General features: G+C 40.7%; 1 protein-coding gene across 1 annotated transcript in view; it reads left to right on the top strand.

Annotated features, from left to right (window-relative positions):
- CARMIL1 (capping protein regulator and myosin 1 linker 1) overlaps positions 1–17339 on the top strand; it is a 198592-nt gene that overhangs the window by 76698 nt on the left and 104555 nt on the right. The window contains exons 3-8 of the mRNA XM_075704739.1: positions 6827–6877; positions 11302–11361; positions 13233–13354; positions 15335–15432; positions 15787–15857; positions 15987–16060. Of these exons, the coding sequence (XP_075560854.1) occupies positions 6827–6877; positions 11302–11361; positions 13233–13354; positions 15335–15432; positions 15787–15857; positions 15987–16060 (476 nt within the window). The remainder of the gene's footprint in view (positions 1–6826; positions 6878–11301; positions 11362–13232; positions 13355–15334; positions 15433–15786; positions 15858–15986; positions 16061–17339) is intronic.

The following is a 17339-nucleotide window of genomic DNA, read 5'->3' as shown; positions in this document are numbered from 1 at the left end:
AGACTTCAATTTTTAATGCAGTACAATGGTGGTAAGGACCAGTGAAAACCTGTGGTCTGTACAGTGTGTGAGTGGCAGGGCAGAGGGCAGGCAGGCAGGCATGCTTGCTCTCTGTCCGTGGCTCCAGCAGGGGACCTTGTTGAGGAAGCTGTGGTTGACTTTGGGAATGATCATAGAGAAACATGCAGCAGAGCAGACCTTCATGGGGATGGCCAAGGTCGTTACTTACGCTGCAGAGCGTGCCCTCGTCTTGGGCAGGAGAAAATTGTACTGATGCAAGTAACAGCTTGCTTTACTGCTGAGGGTCTGCTCTGGGGTGTGTTTTGTGTAGGTCTTTGGCTTGCCACACAAGCACTGACAACTTAGGCAAGCCTGGAAATGTGTTAACTTGGCTAAGGTCATCTGAGGGAGGGAAAAATTCTGGGTTTTGTGTGTGAATGCCAAGAACTGAATAGCACTAACCCTTTCCTGAAGGATCTTCCCCAGCTACGAAAGACTACTTTAGTGCTGGTGGATACATCAGTAGGTGTTTGGAACAAGAGTGATAAGGTTTGTCAATGGTTTTGTCATAGATGACACTTTTACAGTAGGCAAGACCAAATGATCAGAGTCAGATGTGGTCTCAGACAGCTGAGAGTGCTGTAGGTGAAGGTGGTGGTGCTGCGAGCCCTTAGGTTGGAGCTGAACCGAGCCGCTTTGCTGGTGTCAGTGTTCTGTAGAGAAACCCACTGTATGCCAGGTGATACCACCATTTCAGAAACAGCATACGTGTTCATGTTGTGCCTGAGCTAATTAGCCCTCCAAAAAGACCTCCAGGATGTCGGCTAGCCTCTTTGTGTAGGGAGGCTCGGTGCTTTTAGCAGAGACTGCCTTGCTCGAAACCAGCTCTAATATCTCTAACGTGGTGCTGAAAGGGGCCTTTTATCTAATCGAACTCCAGTCGCTCCGGGATGGAACATTTACAACATCAGCCATGCAACCCAGGAAATGAACCGTCGATCCTACGGGGACTGAGACAGACTGGATGCTCTAACATGTATTGATTCATCTCTATTTTAACAAAACAAAAACTGTATTAGTGCTGCTGCTTTCCCTCACAGTATTATGTGTACATTACATACTGAATTAGTAGTAGTAATGGAAAGCTTATGATAGAAATCATAAAGCAACTAGTAAGTATGGAAACTTAAAAAATAATTATGATATTTGGAACAACAATGGTAATGAATAATGATAAAAATAGGGATGGTATAACTAAGAAAAGCAATTGTCTTCTGGACTTCAAAGAATTCTCAAAATGATGGCTATCTAAATAAGAAAACCTGTCACAAATCCTTCTTTCCTCAAGTAAATGGTAATAGAAGAGGCCGAAGCAGTTTGAGGCTGACCAAAATGGCAAATGCTGGAAGGAAAAGAAACTATGGTGGAAGGAAAGGATCAGAAAGTATACTTTTAAGAGGTAAAACTGCAACAATTGATCAAAAAAAGTACTAAGCTTTTTTCTTTTTTTTTTTTAATAACTGTGTCAATCAGTTTTCAGCAAGAGAAAAACATTTGGCTAGTCCATCATTATTTTGAGATTTCAGCAGAGGGAAGTTACAAAACATCTGTGCTAGTGAGTGTAGCAAGCATCATGCGACTTCCCGGGGCCTGTGAAGTGCTGGGGTGGTTTAATTTTGTTTTCTTCTGTCACGAAGATGTGTATGCTCACTGTGTTTTCCAGAACTCTTTATTCCTGGGCATTTTAAAAAAGGGTAGGGATTTTTAAAAGATTTCTTTCATTTGCTTGTGAATTTGAAACTGCTTTAAATATAGATAAGGTGACTTGAGTTGATGTGGTCTGTCTGGTAAAATAGATGCAAGTAGCATAGAGCTGTGTTGCTGAAATTATGTTCCCAAGACTGACTGCCATCTAGGGCGGCTGGGTTAACCCAGTGCTGCCCTGTTAATTTCTCTTACAGTGCCAAAATGTAGTAACGCTAGGTTTTGACAATAAATCACGAAATGCATCTGTATATTTATGTTTTGTTGTTATACTCACTGAGGATCTGTGTTCACATTAATTTTACTTACTGAAACAAATCATTTATTCTGGTAAATAGAAGATGACCTCTGTAGGCCATAAGTCTCCAGAGAAATAATTTGCAGGGTATGTTTTTGGTGAATGTTTCCAAATTAATTTCCAAATTTTAAATTGTTTCATATACATTGTGAGCAGCGTAGAGAGCGCCATGGAATTTAGAGTGATAAAAATGTTAAGAAATCATCAACTCGGGTATCTGTGTGTGGGTAGGAGTCATTTAACATTGAAATGATAATCCTGTTTTGTGCTTGTAAAAAGGCAGAGCAGGAAGACAGACTGAAGCTAATGTAAACTAAATATAATTGTCCCTTGTTGTCCCTTCCATGCAGCAGCAGCCAGGTTATGTACCTCATACAAAATTTGCCTGGATGTGCTTGCTGCCTTCACGTCAGTCACTTGCAAACCTTTTGGCTTATGGGTGTGTTAAAGTGTGAATCTGCTCCCGAGTTTCTTTCTTTACCCTGCATGTGCTTATCTTTTGATGGGATCTTTTAACTTTATTAATGATTGAATACCACTTGTGACCAAACAAAATGGTTATGGAGGAGTGGGATTGTGCCTTGTTGAGCTGAACACGTGAATGTTTTCTTATCAGAAGATAAGACAGGTTATACACTGTGCCCAGCTGACATTCCTGATGGGTTGTGAGCGAGGGAGTGCTTTGTTCAGAGTTGTGTCTGGATAGGGGTCTCCTCCTCCGAGTCTTTGGTTTTCAAAGTGACTTTGGCTGTGACACTCCTCCTCCTGTACTCAAGGTTCCCTGGTGCAAAATAAGTATAACGGTGGCAGAATCTTCTCTGTAGGATGCTTGAGAGCTGCTAGAGAGTAACTGGTGTCTACTTTTGCTTTTTAGTTTCTTTGTATGAAGAAATTAAAAACTCCAGGAAATCTAGAATCTGCCTATTCATAAACCCCAGCACTCCTGGATATTTCTGAAAGCCCTAGACAATTGTGCAATTAAGCACATACTTGTTATTCATGTCAGAGGAATGCAACAGAGACCTGGGACTTCCTTCACAAAAATAGCTCCGTGCTTAAAAGGGGACTTGAACTGTCAGTGTGAAAACACCTCCGGTGCCTCTGCCTTTGGCGCCAGCATCGAATTTCGCAAGGGAAGGAATAGAGCGATACGTTGTTTTAAGTCGTCTATAATACATGTTCTGTTGCCCTTGCAAGTACTAACAGCCATGCAGAATCCTATTGACAGAGACATGGGTGAGCCGGTATCTTAATAGCCATTATTTGCTTACGCACTGCAGCCTTATCGAGGGGAAGGAGGTCACTGAAAACTGTTCGTGTTTCGCAGCTTATCCAACAAGTCTGAAGTTGATTTGGGGTAGAGGCTACTGTGTTGCTAAATGCAAACAAAAATGCTGATGTTAAAATACAGATGTTGCCTAAAATTTTGAAAAGATTGGAAAAAAAAATCATAAAGCAGCAAACTAAAGCTGATTCTGTCAAAGGTCACAATGCCTACTCATGGATTTTAGCAGCTAAAATTGTGATAAATACCAAGCCTACTCTTGGCCAATTCTGCCATTGTCCAAAAAAAAAAAAAAAAAAAAAAAAAGTCAAGTTGGGACATTAATTTTACAGTAATAGTTGGCCTTGTCTTCAGTTGACTTTATGTAAAAATCAAACTCTTACTTGTTTGTTACAGTCTCAACTGTGAAAACTGTAGAAACCTCAGTGTTATTGGATTAGAGGGCTCAGGCTTTTTTGTGTCCTTATTGCTCAAGAGTAGTTTCTTTACCGGCTGAGTATCATCTTACAGCAGTCCTCGCCTTTGTATGTAAATGTATCTTCTTAAAGTAAGTGGGTAGCTCAGCTTTGTTGGTTTTAGCAAGATCACTTTGGGAGCATTGGTACATCTGCCACGAGAATATACACTGACGTGTGCTCTGTTGGAACATCCTTTTCCAACATAATTGTGTTACAGCCTTCTGGTTACCTGGTTTGCATTTATCTTTGTTAGTTGGACTGCTCATGTGTACTGTAATCATGTTAAAGGGACCCTGTCAATGCTCATAAAGTAGCTTCAATCTGTATATGCAGGCAAATGTTTTATAACAGGGCTGTGACATGATTTTCCTGTAACCAGCTGTCCCACTGTGGTGGCATACACACGTACACACTGATCTAATGTTGTAGGTCACTACCTGGAAGGTAGATATGGAAAGCAGCTCTTCAAAAGCTGTCCTTTCCCCTGTCTGTCTCACTTTCGCACCTGAGATGTGGTGACCAGAAGCAGATCAGGAGAAGCTGTTGCAGCTGCTCTACCTACTGCTTAGGAGGCATTTTGCTGGTGGTGCAGGTACAGGGAGGGTGCCTGACCACCTAGCCCTCTTCAGAGCTGGGCAGCTTGTTTGGGGGTTCAATGAGGGGCCCTCTTCTTAGTGGTAGCGAAGCTTTTCTTGTGACCAGGTGGGGGTGTGACTGAGGGTGTGATCCTCCCCAGAGGCTCCCAGGACGGTGATGCACACCTACTGTGGGTGGTTGCCCTGAGGTGGTGGGTGAGGGAGGGGAAAGAATTGAGATTTTATTACTGTGGGAGAGAGCTGCTGTCGGGCTCAGGAAACTGTGGGTGTGCAGTGGTAAAACCCCTCGGGTTGACCCTTCCCCTTTCTTTGCATGCTGGATTTGCAGAAGGCATATTTGGGATAGGTGCAGCTGGGAGGAGAGCAGGAGAGACTGTTTCTCCCTGATGTGTGAGTACGAGGTGGGTCTGTCTGTCTGACAGGGCCTGGACGTGCTAGCCGAGCAGCAGTGGTGCTGTGCCAGCCAGTGTGACAGGCCTTCAGTGAAGGGGTGAGCCTTAGAGGAGGCAATGGCTACTGTTCCACAACAGTTTGGCTCTACATCCACGATAACCAGAGCACTAGGTCTGACCACGTCAACCCTGAAACAGTCTGCTGTTATCATAGAACCATAGAATGCTTTGGGTTGGAAGGGACCTTTCGAGGTCATCTAGCCCAACCCCCCCAACCCCTAGTTAAAGCCCAACAGCTTTAACCAGATCAGGTTGCTCAGAGCCCCGTCCAACCTGACCTTGAATGTTGCCAGGGATGGGGCCTCTACCACCTCTCTGGGCAACCTGTTCCAGTGCTTCACCGCCCTCACTGTAAAAAATTTCTTTCTTATGTCTAGTCTAAATCTATTCTTCTTTAGTTTAAATCCATTATTCCTTGTTCTGTCACAACAGGCCTTGCTAAAAAGATTGTCCCCATCCTTCCTGTAGGCCCCCTTTAAGTCCTGGAAGGCTGCAATAAGGTCTCCTCGCAGCCTTCTCTTCTCCAGGCTGAACAACCCCAACTCTCTCAGCCTGGCCTCGTAGGAGAGGTGCTCCAGCCCTCAGATCATTTTTGTGGCCCTCCTCTGGACCCACTCCAACAGGTCCATGTCCTTCTTGTGCTGAGGGCCCCAGAGCTGGACGCAGTGCTCCAGGTGAGGTCTCACCAGAGCAGAGTAGAGGGGCAGAATCCCCTCCCTCGACCTGCTGGCCACGCGTCTTCTGATGCAGCCCAGGATACGGTTGGCTTTCTGGGCTGCAAGCACACATTGCCGGCTCATGTCCAGCTTTTCATCCACCAGTACCCCCAAGTCCTTCTCCGCAGGGCTGCTCTCAATCCCTTCATCCCCCAGCCTGAATTGATACCAGGGGTTGCCCTGTCCCAGGTGCAACCTGGGGTATCCAACACTAGTACAGCATTCAGGCTCTTAGGTGTTAGCGAGATGTGGTTCAGCTGAGATACCAAAGCTGAAATCCAATCTCCCAAGCGTTTGAACGGTGTTCGGGGCTGGGTGCTGGGTTGCCTTCTCAGGCTGGTTCTCCCTCTCCAAGCGAGGAACATGTTTTGTGTCAACCTGCTTACCTGGAGATGGATACTTACTGAGCAGAACTGGCTTCAGGAGGTTCCAGCTGTGTGAAAAGCTCTGCACGTGCTGCGGGCTTTTGATCCAGGTGTTCAAATTAAGTTTGTTTCAGTTTTTTGTCTGGAAAAAGGTGGAGCTAGTTTACCAGCCTAATTCCGTAGGCTGGTAAATCAAAAAGCAATTGCTCTAGTTTTGCAAAATGAGTCATCCCTTTTGCAAAGCATAAAATCTGTGAGTGGGATGTGCTACTGGAGATTGGAGTGGTACTTTTATATATCATTATATTTTGATCGGCAGTGACTTCCGAAATACTTGTTTCATTGTGTTTTCACCCCAGAGTCACTGGTCTCACTAATCTAATTGCGTTTTTCCATTGTCCTTGCTGGAGAAGAAATGCAGGTGGTGTCAATGAATTGCATTGTTACTCTAGAAATGCACTGAGTTTGTCCAAAAGAAAATGTTTGCTTATGGTCCCTTACCTTGCTAATAATATCATGTTTATCTTGCTTATTTTTGTTATATTTAAGTACATCATATGTTCCTGGTAGGACTTCTTATCCTTGCTTCTTTTTAAAATGTCACTAAGATTGCTATTAGATGTTCTTGAGAGATTGATTGAATACATTTCTTCAGTTCGATGCTGTACTAACTAGCTTATAGCTGATCAGATTGCAGCAGTCTCTTCACTATGCTTTACTGGATCTGAGCCCAGTTTTGCTTCCTTTAGTGTATGACAGCAAAGGGAATCGACAGTCACTCTACTCGAGGCTTTTTCCCTCTGGTTTCAGGATTTTCCTGGAAAAGAATCTTTAATAATATTCCTGATAAATTAAATATTTCTTACAAATTCTGTTCTTTTTTTTCCAATAGGTATTGGCATCATGTCGGGCATTTCTTTTAACATCTCGGATTCCCACCAAGGTAAAGCCACTGTGTTTCTATATTCTGTTTTTTGAGATACAAATGTAAGTTGCATAAACTAAGTTGCATAAACTCAGCATATTTTATACTTGTGCATCTGTTTAAAAAAAAAATAGAGGAATGGTATGTTGCGTGGTGTTGAGTTAGAGTGGTGCTTCCATTAATGTCTGTCTGAAATAAATTTGTCAATTTCTATATACTGTTTCAGAGGAATTTTAGCTTATAGAAATGCAGGTGGGTAAAGAATTATGTTGGAAACACCAACTTGAAGATCTGTGAGATGAGCCTGATGACCTTTGTAGTGGGACAGTTTATGTCCAAACAAGCTGATGGTGTTATTCCCTCTAGTGTTTGTAGTGTCAAATAGGAATATATTTGATTTGGAGATATAAATTATGTTGAGTTTATTGAATTCTGCTATTTTCCGATGACTTCTGTGGTTCATTTTGAAAAGCATCTTGCCAACCTGCCTTGCTACTGCTGGGGAATTATTTTTTCTGTTCCTGTGACAATTCATAATGATTGTTGTAGCAGAGAAAGATAATTTCCATGTGAATGAAAATGACTGATGTGGAAGAACATCTCTTGTCCCGCTTGGAATCAGTGAATGGGAATTCGGCATACGTTCTATTTTGTTGTGTTTTACACACATGTATGTGTGTGGGGTGTGTGTAAGAGTGTGTGTGTGTATATGCTTTACAGAAAAAACAGGATCAATAAATGGAATGATTGATATCAGGTTTGCAGTTATGGTCACTGGTAAATGTAACTGTCCCTTACCTATAATTTGAAGATGCTGACTGACAGGTAGGAAGACTCGTTTGAATTTCTGCTGAAATTTATTTCCCTCAGTTGATCACCCTGTCCCTGTGCACAGATATCTTTGGTTGGTTGTCTGTTGGCTTTTGGATTGCTGCAGTTTGCAGCCTATTTTTAAGACAGGGTTTGGTGACTGGTTGCATGGAAACACGGAGCCAGTTGATGAACAGCTCAGACATCAGTGCAATGGCAGTATGATGGACAGGTGGTGATGGTGATCTTGTTAAATAATAACAAAGCCATTGTAATTCATCAAAAGGCTCTAGAAGGCTAGGGCTCGGTGTACTAAGGAATAGATGTACTTCTAGTTTAGCATTACAGACACTTCTCAAAACTCCTTTTATTAAATGGATTTACTTAATTGAAAAACTTGTTTCTGTTTTCATGGAAAGCTGGAATACGTATGCTGTATTAATAAAATTGTTACTTTGGTGATAAAAAATGGAAGAAAGGTGATCAGAAGAAACTGAATCTGCTCATGGTTTATGTCAAAATTAAACTTTGTGTATCTGAACAGTTATGGGGATGGTTGAAAATGCATTTCTTTTCTAGCAGGGTTAGTGAAATTTACTGAGTTTTCTGAAGTCTGTACTATTTTCAAAAGCTGCTCAGAAGCTTTCTGAGCCCAAGAACTTCCATATAACTGGCATGCAGTAACTGCTAGCAAGACAGCTGAGAACATGCAGCAAAGACACTTTATTCCTCCAGGGACCTCTCACAAAATTGCGTATGCTGAGAGATGGCCGGTTCTGAGTGATTGTTATTACTACATCTGATTCCAAGCTTCACTTTTCCTTAAACAATGCTGTTGAGGTCTATCTACTAAACAAGGATCAAAGTTAAAGGAATAAAGGTTGATTAAGTATAATATCAACTCACACAAATATTCTTAGAGCAAGGATATTACAATGGCTACCTCATAGCTTTACACTCAGGTCCAGTCAGTTCACTTCCACTCATCTAGATGGATTGATAGGAAAGAATTGCCGTACTTAAAGCCTGCTAGTTCTTGTTAGAGTCTATATAAAACGTAGTTGCAAAATTAGTACGTTAAGACGGTCATCAAGCCCAGATAAGTGTATGAGATATTTGTGGGAGTGTAATTCAGGTTTGTGAACATATTTCAGGTGCCAGCTTTCAGTGATTTTTGATTGAAAAAATTGGAAACTCTGAAATTAGCTGGCTTGGTAACTGCAGGGTCCCTCACGGCTTTTTAAGATGTTTTTAAAAAATATGATTTTAGGTAATAAATGAGATTATGCTTTTTAAAACCTTGTAAAAATTATTTTATGGTTTCTGGTAGATGATGTTTAGAATGTGTTCTATATTTTTGCTGAAAAGCAAGGACTGTAAATCCATGTTTTTAAGTAGAGAAATGAACCAAAGATGGACTACAGGGATGCTGCGACATTTCCTTGTATTTGTTAATTCTAATCAAGAGGATCTTTGCAGAATGAATTTATGAGTCTGGATCTGTATAAACTTTTTGCAGGAGCAGAAGGGTATTTTCAGTCATGTGTACATATGTATGTTTGCACATACAAAGTATGTTAGCAAAAGCAGAACCTTCAATCTGGTAGGTAAATAATTTGCAAAATAGGAAGGGTTTCAATCACAGAAACTTTACCCTAAAATTTCATTATGATTTGGGTAAACAAATGCTAGATAGTCTCATATGTTTGTTTAATTTGACTAGCACTGGAGAAAAAGAACTTTCCACTTCTATATGTGTAGTCTGGCTTACCGCAATAGCCAACAACAAGAGCTGCTGTGGATTTTTGTTTTTTTCTTTCTGGCCTGAATCAACGGCACAGGGCCATGTCATCAGAAAAGATTGCCAGTCTTAGCTTAGAAATAAGTCAGTGAAGAGGCCTGAAGAGAAGTGAATGTCTTACCCTTGGAAAAATGCAAGGCACCGGTGTGGGCGCTGGGAAGATGCTTGCATTGGTTCTGCCTCTCCAGCCTTGGTTCCCTGTGCACGCTCACTCCGTAAAACAGCTGCCGTGGCACCCCTGTGGTCTGAAACTGCCTGTTTGCTGTAGGATGCTGCCCCTGCAGCAGAGTAAGTGAAACGAAGCGCATGAAGACTCCTTAAAAACTTCAGAGTAAAGTTTGGTCACTAAGTTAGATCTTTGGTGGAAGGTGACTTTGCACAGAAATGGTTGAGGGGTGCTTGTGTCTTGTGATGCTGTCAAATCATAAGGGCAGCTGAAGGGAAAAGGATTCAGAAAATAGGCAACAAAGAACAGACGGTAATAACATCTTCAGTTTCTGCAGCTGTGAGTAGATAATGTAGCTAAGTGCTTAAAAAAGGTCTTCTATTTCATTAAACTCCCCTAAATTTCAGGGGGAGTTTAAATCGTTAACTATTTTAACTGGAGTTTTTTGGGCAGCTTCATCCTGCAGTAACACTGTTCATGACTACTAATAAATTTGCCAGTGAGACCTTGGTGTTTAGGAGCTCTCCCTACTATCTTGCTGCTCTCTGGAAAGCTTTTAGCTGGTTCTTATAGTTGGAAACTGGTACGTTCCTGACATCCGTGCAGTTGTAGCCTTTGCGGAGGGGGAGTCTTGAGAGCCGTGTCTGGATTCTGAGCACCCCAGGAGTCGTTCAGGGTCATCTTTTAAAAAGATTGCCACAAATACAGAAATAGAACAATATGGTGTTTACCAGTTAGCCTGGGAGCACCCTGACTGTGAACCTAGGATGAGATAAAGTACAGGAAACTCTGCAATTCAGACAGACAGCTCAGTTACAATGGTTTTAATGGTAAATAAAAGGAAATGACCATGCTAATGTCTTGCCCGTAGTTATGATTCAGTCCAAGAGGTTTGTTTCTTTCTGCGTATCTCAGCTGTCAAGATGTTTGTCTATGTAGTTGTGAATTCAGATCTTAGCACGCTCCCTGTAGCTCTATATTTGTCTTTCCTGCCTTCTTCTAAGCATCTGTTTGGATTCAGTACGTTCACCCTTCTTCCCTGCCTATCCTGACTGTTGTCCAGATAACCCACTCAGGCAAAGCTAATGTATTATTTCCTCTCATACTTTTAGACATGCTAAAGTAGTCTTGAGTATTTATCTATCTATCTAACTATCTATCTATCTATGGCATTTTTATTTATGTATGTATATATAAAAAATTGTGTGTGCATGTCCCTTCAGCTTCTGTGCAGTAAAATTTTTCACATCTACGGTCAGTGTAACTAATGAAAGAGCAATATGTGATGCTGTAAGTATTGTAATTAATAATTATTCAGTCACAAGAGTACACATCAGTATATATATAAACAATGCTTTTTATAGTAAAATCTTGTCATAAATTTTATTATAAGCTTATGTGCTTATAGCTTGCAGTAAAAGGTCTGGATGTGGTATTCCTATAACCTCTAATAACCATTAGAACCTGTAACAAGCAAATGGAAGTGTTCTTTTAGTATAAAATGCAATCAGATAAGATATTAACAAATACTTACTGTCCATTACAGAAATTGATGTAAAGTAACAGTAGCCTCACTCAAGGTTTTCTTAACTTCATTGAAAAGCATAAAGTGCTCTTTAAAATAAGATGTTTGCACTAACATGGCATTTTCTTTTTTAACTACAGTTAGAACTAACTTTCAGCTACTTGGAAATCCAAGGAGTAACTTCCAGCAAACCGGGTCAGGTGAGTGTATTCTAGATAAAAGATACTTGTTCACTCATTGCTAAATCTGTTCCAGTCAAGGAGGTAATGCTCTAACATGCAGGTGTCCCCATCTGGTGAGCACACTTGTACGTTTGCATTCTTACATTCACGATGCTTTAAAGTCTTAACAATAATGATAAGAATTTAAAGACTCAATTTCAGGAATGTGTTGTGCAGGTGGGATCATGATAAGAAATACATGTTTTTCCTAGTTCAAGATGGTACAAGTTTTCCTCTGTCTCATAAGCGAATATTTTTCTCAGAGATGATAAAACGATGGCAGCCGGTATATAATCATCACCACGCAAGCTTGAATGGCTTCTGTGATATATACCTTTATGGTGAAGCCAAAAGGTACTGCTTACATTGCAGGCAGGAATGGTTGGCTTCCAGCTATTCTTGGTGCCCCTACTGTATACAACACAAAATATATTTGACAGCAAGTTATGTGCCCTAAAAAGTGAATGTCAAAGAGAAGGTGCTGAAAAGAAGAATGCCTTTAATACATTTTTTCATTCATAAGATGAACATGTTGACAAGATTTGGCAGTTCAATTGTATTAAAGTCTTTATGTGTTTCATCTGTGTTTGGCTTTTAAAGAGCTTTTTAAAAATAGGAGCGTCTGACACTTTATTTGAACTCTGAAAAGCTCTCATTGTGTTTCACATGTTGTCTTTTTAACCTTCCTTTTGAAGCTTTCCTTAAAGGAGAAAAAAAAAGGTCCAGATGTTTACTATTTTAATGGGGAGACATCTAGTAAATTCTGTGTATGTTTTTGTGGCTTTATTTATTTAAGGTACTAAAATGCCATGGTAGCTAATGCTAATTAGTCCTGGAGGCATAGACAATCGCTGTTGTAGCAGGGTTTACAAGGGATTTTCAGCAGCCTCACTCAGGATAACATTTTTCTAAATTTTTTTTAAGGTTTTGCATGTTTACCTTCATTTGTATTTTAAATGTGTAAGACTTATAGCTAAAGGCAGGCAGAATCCTAGGTTTAAAAAACAATCTTCTGTAGCATACTACGCAGTGTCCCCTCTCATACTGTCTATCTATACTTCTTATTTATTCCTAATGTTAGCTTCTTAGTGTGTACACACAGCTCCTCATCTAAAAGAGTTTGACTTGGGCTGTGCTAAATATTCACATTGGAGAAGACAGAAACATTACATTGCTTCCTGTGATGCAGCTGAAAGCAGCAGCAGACCTGATGTGTCAGTCATGCAGTAATCTGACTTGATTCTGCACACTCAGCATGTAACAGAGATGGGTTGCAAAGGGCTTTATTTTTTCCCCTCGCTGAAGCACGTATCCCTCAGACAATGGGACAATTACGTTAGCTGAGTTACTGCTTCCTATGAACCAAGACAATCTATTACTGTAACATTTTCTTAAACAGCATAGATCAAAGCATTAGAGCTTTTCCAGAGGATCACAGCCATTAAAGACTTTTACTTTTTGCTGGAAGAAGCAGGCCCTAGTCATTCAATGGTTTCCTGTCAGGCTGCACTTGCTTCTCCTGGTGTTCTGGGACGTGTTTCAAAAGAGGACAATGCTGTGAAAAGTTCTTGGTTTTCAGAATGTCAGCTGAGGTCAAGATCCTTTGAAACTTTTATTTCCACGGGAAGCAGGTCACTGTTAGGAAAACCAAGGTTTGAGTACAGGGGTCTTGTACATTCAAGAACAACTTTCAGAAACTTTACCTGGAGCATTGTCGTGCTATGTCTTAAAGAATAACAGATTCCTACTGGCATGCAAAACATTCAGCTGTCGTTCAAAATGCTCTCCTTTTTAAATGGACATGAATTATACGATACCTAGTTCCTGCCCTCATGCCCTCTTACTTACAGTTGATTATGGAAACTGAGAAATGCAGCATCTCCATGAAGATGGCATCCTCGGAGGATGTGAACGAGGTGCTGGCGCACATTGGGACCTGCCTCAGGAAGATATTCCCTGGACTCTCGCCAGTGTAAGTGTCTTTTAGCACACCTCTAGCAGCAACAGATTGTGTGGCCACTTTTTGTCTACGGGTCTCCCCACCCTGACCTCAGAAATGCACTGAGGGTATGAAAAACACTTTGGGGCGAGCACTGAACTTTTATGTAGGTATATGACAGAACCAGGAGGCAGTGCAGAGCATAAGTAGGCTATGCATGCTCTGTAGGGTCAGAATAGCTTTTGTTTTGATGGGGCAATGCAGGTATTTGGAGTCTTAATTTTTAATTTTACCTTATTGCCTCTCCAACCTCGGGTATAGCTTAGGTTCTGGCTTTTTTTTGTAATTTACTCCTTTCCCCATAAGCAGCTGTGATATTCAGTGCTTTTTTTTGTTCTGTTTTGGTTTTTTCCCTAGAAGTAAAATCTGTGTTGGAAGAGGAGGGAAAGGTTCTGTTTACTGTCAGTGTTTGTGAAATGATGCACATGATTTGGAGTCTTGTTCTTTCAAACTGAGCTCTGGGCAGTCTTGTCATATACTTTCCGTGGGGTAACTGGCTCCTTGGATCATACATCTCCTTCTCTAGCTTTTTTGCTCTGCTTCCTTATGCATTGTTCTTGCCTTTGTTTTTTTTTTTTCTTGTGTTTGTGCCTCTGAATTTTATCATCTCGCAGCAATTCTCACTAGCTTTTCTTCATTTTATTTTATTTCTTCTCTCTGTCCTTGCCTCGTCTTCATCACTCTCTACCATATCGTGCAGCTCTACTATTACTCTCTTCAGCTCCTGGTTTTCAGCAGTATTAGACAAAGTGGACTGTGCAAAAGAACTTTCCAGGACACGCTGGTCTTTCTAAATGAGTTTTTTTAACAGACATTAGATGTGAACGGTCAGGCTAAATTTACATGGTTTATTTTGAGTGTATGTCTTTATTATTCACCTTTCCTGTAGGTGGAGTAGGAAATCAAGTTCATAAGCTCCAGCCAGCAATTTCTTTTTTTTAACTTCCAGTTTATCTCTGTGGCAGTATTATTAACTGCCTTAATGGAGATCAAGCTCTTCCTTCAAAAAGCACACACACAAGTGAATATCTGTGAGCTGGTTTGCCATAAAACCTCAGTAACCATGTGAGAAATGTAGGCAAAAAGAATAGAATGAAGAGTGCTGCAAGGCTGTGCGTGTTTTGTCTGGGTGTCTGTGAGGGCCTTGAGACCTATACATGTTTTCTCTGGGCTTTGAGAACATTGCTGGAGCGTTTGGTGTAGCTGTATGGAGCGCTTAGTTCCCGGAGAAGAAATAAAATTTCTTGCTCTCCTCTCAAATGGCATTACTTTCCAAAATGAAGGCATTGGAGTTATGCAGAGAATGTAAGACCAGAACAAGCAAAAAGGGGGAAAGAGGTTTCTCCCATTAATATCTTTTATTAATTCTTTCCCTCTGTTTTATGGAATTCTGCAGTTCATGAGGCAGTCCTGTAATTCAGAACAACAGATAGTTTCATTTCTTAAAAGGTAGGAAGGGACTGTGTTTTAGTTTAGGGGAGGAAGAACACCACCGAATTACAAAGATTGGAGCTGGGCATCTAGAGTGCAGCCTAGAGGCCACATGTGGCTACTCAGCGTGCTCTGTGGCTCTTTGCACAGTAGTGCTTTTACTGCATAAAAGCATTTTATAAAGAGCAGCAGTTTCAGGGTAACTAGTAATACCATGTGTCTCCCCTATTTTGGGCATCCTTGTGTTAGTTAGGGCCACAAGTCTCCTTAGCTTGAGTGGTCCTGAAAAGGGCTCAGTTCAGCAGTCACAGGGTTAATCATTAGAAAGAAAAAAGAGACAAATAAATGTTACTCCTGCTGGGCAGCATCACGATGTGTGTAACTTTTAAGCGGGGAAGCGAGTTGTGTTAAAGATGGAAATTCTTCCTATATACCCATTTAAAATCGTACTTAAAGAAGATTTATGAATTTAAAAATACTTTCAAAGTCATGAATGATTTTTTCCCCCCCTTTTGCATCTAGGAGGATTCTGAAAAAAGTAACTATGGAGCCTTCAGAAAGACTGGCTAATCTCCAGGCCCTGTGGGACAGTCAGACAGTGGCAGAACTTGGACCTTGTGGTGAGAATGAATTTAAAGGCTCAAATATAAAAAGGCTGGAATTGTAGTGTTGGGAAGTTTAATTCTATTTCTGGCAGAAGCTTGTAGAGGTGTAATTAGTTTTAAGGTGTAATTAGTATGGAGCAGACTTCTGATTGGTAGGTGAAGGCAATATTTTAAGCTTTCTTGCAACCTGCCGGGCAAAGATAGGATAGTCTCACTTTCTTTCAGCAGCACAATGGACAGCCTTCTGAGAGAAAAGGAGAGTGAGTTTTGAAAGACTAGATCTTTAAGTCTAAGTATTAAAGTATCCTTTTAGATGTTTGTTTGTTTGCTTGTTTTGTTATGTTAAATACTCTCTTGGGTTGCTTTTAGGAGGCTTTTCGCAGATGTATGCCTGTGTTTGTGATTGGCTTGGATTTCCCTATAGAGAAGAAGTACAGTGGGTAAGTACATGTCTCATTCTGGAGCTCGTTTCAGCTAACTGTACGAATGATGAAAGAGCAGGTAAATCATAGTACTGGGTAAAAAACAACAGTTCAGTAAAGATGTATTTGGTTACGTATTTTTAACAGGATGTCGATACGATTTATCTGACACAAGATACCAGAGAGTTGAATTTGCAAGACTTCAGCCACCTTGACCACAGGTAAACCATATGCAGTAATCATGGTAATATTTTGCAAATTCCCCTTGTTCCCCCTCACAATAGGGTTTGCCTGCCTTTGCTAAAGTGGGATGGTCCCGTAGCTGTTACTTGACTATGTAGACCTCCGAAATGACCATCTGTAGCATTTTTTTTTTTTCAGCACAAAGCTGCTGTTTTTGCATGAAAGCCCCATGGAGAGCATGTTTCATTGAGGAGCCTGAGAAGATAAATATATTTTGCTATTTGGAAGCACTCCAAAAAGTTAGCAGATAGATACTTTTCCTGTGATGGCAGATAGAAAAGCTCAAATTGAGCAGAGAAAACGTGTGACTACATCTGGTGGGCAAAACAAGAAAGGAAATTATACAGTCTTTACTTACGCAGAATTTTTTTCTCATGGTGTACACAGTAAAGGAAATTACTTTTGTCAACAAGTCAGTAGAAGGTTCAAGTTGTTCAACTGAATCCCAGCCAGTAGTTTCTACCTTAGAGTAGGTGCTATCAAAAATGTGTACTTCCAGAAAGGAACTAACTGAGAGTGATTTTCCTATGAGATGCTGAAACTTAGCTAAGTGTTGTATTTGGTATACTGAATTTAGCTGGCTGAGAAAATTGGATTCTAAGAAAGTTGAATCTGAAGATATTTAAGTAGGAGGAAATGGGAGGAGGTCTTAACTAAAATCGATCATTATACAAGGAAAATGACAAATTTAAGAAAGTGTAAATAAGAAAGAGAAAGCGTTTGTTTTTTTGGGAAAGCCCAGTGGAAGAATTAAGAATCTGTCAGAGGTACAATGTTAAAATATTATAACAGGAAGGCTAAACTTGGAGGTAGGTAAATAAGAGTATTTTGCCACAGCATTCTTTGCAGCTTTAAGCCATCTAGTATGTAAACTTGCAAAAAAACCCCACTCAAATACTTACTCAGTTTCTGTGATGGGTTTTCACAATCTGCACTGAATCCCATGGCAGAGTTGTAAGCTGCACCTGTGTTGGCTAATTCAGAAGTAACTCCAACAAGACTACAGGGCTGCAACTAGTGCATCATGGGTGTAGCCAAAGACTGGTTGGTTGGTTGGTTAAGCCTTGCTGAGAGAAGATAAGGAAAGGAATACTATTCAGCACAAGCAAATGTGGGACAAGAAAGTAAGAATGCTTTAAACATACTGCAGGGTGGAAGTGCTGAGAAGACCATGGGGTGTTCTCGAGAAAGCGACTTACAGATACACAGCTCCAATAGAAATTAAATGTTGAATGATTTATTGGGAGTAAAAAATAT

The sequence above is a fragment of the Pelecanus crispus genome, chromosome 2 (assembly GCF_030463565.1).
Source record: "Pelecanus crispus isolate bPelCri1 chromosome 2, bPelCri1.pri, whole genome shotgun sequence".
In the NCBI taxonomy this organism is placed as follows: Eukaryota; Metazoa; Chordata; class Aves; order Pelecaniformes; family Pelecanidae; genus Pelecanus; species Pelecanus crispus.
Note: the sequence above shows the minus strand (reverse complement) of the source record. Positions and strands in the feature narration are given on the sequence as shown.